The following is a 4,076-nucleotide window of genomic DNA, read 5'->3' on the forward strand; positions in this document are numbered from 1 at the left end:
AGGAGTTTCATGGAGAATTACCCGGCACTGAGACGAGAACCTGCAACTTGAAATGCACACAAAAAATACAACATTATGTTAGTCAACACAAGTAGTATATGCTGCATGATCGTATTGCTAACCTTGTCGTGTCGCTATTTTTGCGTTTTTTTTTTGCACACGTACCAGTCATCGTCTCCGACAAGCCAGCAGGCTCCGCTGATCTTTTTCGTTTCAGATCAGCAAGAGCGCGTTTGCGTGAGTCGGCTCCTCGTCGTTCCTTTAGCGCAGCGCGTTCCCGCTCCTTCGCTTTTTTTCGAGTCAGGGCAGATTGCTGTCGCTTCGATATCTTCTTTTTGCCCGGGCTAGGATAAAAGAGTATGCATACAGCATCAGATCAGTTCACATAAGCAGTATATACTTCATGAACTCTACATACCTCTTCGGCGTGGATGTCTTGGTCTTGCTGGAAGCGGCCGCCCTTATTCTTTGCAGCTGTATTCTTCTTCGCCGCGGCCTTTTCAGCCTGGCGGTCCGCCATGCGCTGCTTTGCGGCCTCAATGTATGCGACGGTCTTTCCCGTAGGAGGGAGATGTATTCCTGACGCGGGTACGCGCTCCGGCCGCTCAGCGCTCGTGTTCCTCGTCCCGTCTCCGAAGGCGGCGTCGTTTTGCCTCTCACCACTCAGAAATGCATGGTGCTCTGCTAGCAGGCGGTGCCTGTCGGCAGTACTCCTTTCCTCAAGGTGCGCTCGGAACGCTTCAGCCTCGCGGCGCGTCTCCCGTCGCGGCGCCATAATCGTTTTTCTTTTTCTCGGAGCAACATATCTATTCGTACTTAGCAACAATATGGCTTTTCTGCCTAAGCTATCTTTGTAATTTTTGTTCGTTTTTTGTGGTGAATATTTTCCCTACACCTGTGCATCTCACGTAGAGCGTTCTTTTTATGTAAATGTTGTCATATCCAACATTTAAATACGGGGGATAATCAGACGCATGGTATTGTTTCCATAATACCCTTCATTTATTTATGCATTTTCTTATAAATACCCAGGTTTTTATTTTACGATAATTGACCCCCCTGTGAAATAAATTTCAGATAATTCAAAGCCCCAAAATTTATCACTTAGAACAAGCACTACTTTTTGCCATTCGTTATAAATCTTTCAATGCACGCGCTATCGACCTGAAGAGTCTCCCGATCGAAAGTCTCCAGTGTAAAAAGTAAACCCTAAAACGGCGATGCGCTCTTGAGAGAATTCTCGAAGTGTTCATTGTTGATCTGGGCTTCCCAACGTTTCTGCCGTTGTTCAAAGCTAACAGGACGCGTCAGTTAGCTGTCCCCACATGACCAAACCTGGCTGTATCCATTCACGTTAGAGAGGTACACAGCTGAAGGGGATAAACACATTACCGTGATATTTGAATCGAAGAGTCGTTGATCTGAGCTGTCGCTCTTCGCGTGGTGAGGCAAAGTAAAAACGGAATGAATTGGACACTATGTCATTTAGCTAGCTGTTGGCTACATGTGTTGAGCTTGTGGGTAACGTCAAACCAGTGACGTAGGCTGGTGACGTCACGTTGAATCATGACAAAACGACGTTCGGGTAACATATATCGTTCGGTCAACGTTCAAGTGTGTTTACATCACTACACGTTGCGCGCAGTTCCTAGCATGGAATTCCGTAGCTCAGCGGGTATACTAAGTGTTTAATAGCCCACGGCAGATATGACCAGTCATTTTCTGGATATGAATAGCTCGTGAGCCAATAGGACGCTAAACCAGGAGTTGACTTTAGCTCGACGTCTTGATCAATTTACAGTTAGTACTACTGCGGCAATCTTTGAGTATTTGAAACAACAGTATGTTCTAACCTTAAGAAAACTAGACCAGCGTGATTGCTAAGGCCATTGAGGGGCTCAATCATTCAATGACTGAATCTATCCAAGTTCAGATGGACATGGGTACCGGACCTTTTAAACAACAGAAAGTGAATGGAGGCAGTTGTCCGGTTCGGTGCCATATTGAAGTGATCGAACTATGCTGGACAGAGAATGGTTTTTACGTCGATGTTACACTATCTTAGGCGGTGTTTAGATCCAAAACTAGATCACGATTTAGGGCCCTAAATCGCGATTTTCGAGTGATCGTGATTTTTCAAAAAAATGTGCTTCCAAATAGGACCGCGATCTTCATAATCAAATTACATCTGTAATTTGCAATTTTTGGGACTAACATGGCGCTTCCATACACCGCACAAAAGATCGTGATTTAGACAAAAGATCGCGATTTCAAACTTGCTACTCTGACCAGAAACTTTTATCGCAATGTTCCCTCGTAGGGGCGCCAAAACATGGCGTCTAAAGACCAAGAGCGCGCGTCTTGGGACAGCGCGAAAGATGCCTCCCTGGTAGATGCCATGACGCAGCAAGCGCAAGCAGGGAAGAGTGCTGACAGCGGCTTCAAGAAGGAAGCGTGGACCGAGGCACTAGCTGCGTTCAACACCCGTTTCGGACGAAGATGTCGAGGCAGCAGATCAAGTCCAGACTGACAGCGGTACGTAAATCGTTTACAGCGCTTTCTTTTACAGGATCTGAATATGATACTTTCGCTTAGCTACAGCTGAAAGGCATCTATACGTCGATCAAGGCGATGCTGGACGCGTCGGGATTTGGCTGGGATGATGAACGTCATGTCGTGCTAGTGCATGACTCTGTTTGGGATGATTATGTCAAGGTACAACTATTGCGCACTACAACCATTGACAAACCGCCTTTGACTAATGTTTCACTGTGGACAGAGCCATACAAAAGTTGTTGATTACCGCAGGAAGGCCATGTCACTGTTTGACGACCTTCGTGACCTCTTTGAGGGAACATATGCTACCGGAGAGTATGCATTAGCCTCCGAAGAACCCTGCCCAGGAGACTTTGCTACATGCCCATCTTCTCAGCAACTAACGCTAGCACCAACATCTTCTGGGCCTGTAGCTATTGACGACGCTACAAGCTCAGATTCAGCCATGCAACCGAAGCCTGCACCAGAACCAATAATTGCTGCTACCCACAAGGCAGTAAGCAGTAAAGGTGCCAAGAAAAGACGCAACGAAAGCGGTGGTGTACTAATTGCCGAAGCAATTAGTGAGGTTGCTACGAAATTGCGCCATAGAACTACTAAGATGCGAGCTCTGTCACCATTGCAGCGTGCCATCAAGTTGCTGCAGAAGGACTACGCCAACGACCTACAAACGGAAAATCTTGTTCGAGCTTTCGACGTGATGCTGGACGAAAAAAGGCAAAGGGAATTTTGGTAATGGAGGCCGGACCAACCCGGGATGCATGGCTGAATAAGCAACTTCAAAATGCTCAGTAAGAGCTAGGCGCCAAGAGCACGAACTCATTGCTGCATGTTAATTCATTAACGCTGAAAAGCTACATACGAATCGCACATGTTCTTAGCTAGTAGGTCACGAAGATTGCTCGCTCGCCGAGAATTTCGAGTGGTATTACTCTCATGGTTGTAGGTATCAGGACGCTCATCGTCGGAATCTTCTTCTTCCAGCTCGCCTTCTGGGTCATCAGGTAAATCCTCCTGAAGCCTAATAAAATTGTGGAGAACACAGCAAGCTCGAGCAATTTTTGCCTGCGAAACTACCGAATATTCTGGCGCTTGCTTCAAAATAGAAAATCTCTGCTTCAACACGCCAAAAGCCCCTCGATGACATTGCGAGCTTGCGCGTGTCTTAGATTATACAATTCTTTATAGTTATGAGGCCTGCACAACCTAGCGCTAGCATTTTAGCAGATTCAAAAAAAAACATTAGACTCACCTTTCTTCTGTTTGTCCCCACTCCTTCAAATGATAACGAACACCACGATATGGAGTCATAACCTCTGTGGTTAGACCGTATCCAGCATCCCCGAGGTCAAACAAGCCCGGCGGGGTCTTAAATCCCTTACGCCTTGCGTCAGCAAGCACCGTCGAATCTGCTGCAGAACCCGTATAGAGTTTATTAGCTCATGCGTTAAGTGTAAGATAGGAAAATATTATATCTACCTTCCCAACCTGACAGCACGTAGACGAACTGCATGTCGAAT

The 4,076-nt window shown here is 46.5% G+C and overlaps 1 protein-coding gene across 1 annotated transcript; it reads left to right on the forward strand.

The window, feature by feature from the left end:
* Window positions 1-2,499: 2,499 nt before the first annotated feature.
* PITG_18574 (uncharacterized protein) lies at window positions 2,500-3,421 on the forward strand (the record flags this gene model as incomplete). The annotated part of the gene is made up of 3 exons (XM_002997630.1): window positions 2,500-2,535; window positions 2,596-2,715; window positions 2,780-3,421. The coding sequence occupies 3 exons, from the start codon at window positions 2,500-2,502 to the stop codon at window positions 3,290-3,292; spliced, it is 669 nt and encodes a 222-aa protein (XP_002997676.1).
* Between the last annotated feature and the right edge of the window lie 655 nt (window positions 3,422-4,076).

The sequence above is a fragment of the Phytophthora infestans genome, genomic scaffold (genome assembly GCF_000142945.1).
Source record: "Phytophthora infestans T30-4 supercont1.69 genomic scaffold, whole genome shotgun sequence".
NCBI classification, from domain to species: Eukaryota; Oomycota; class Peronosporomycetes; order Peronosporales; family Peronosporaceae; genus Phytophthora; species Phytophthora infestans.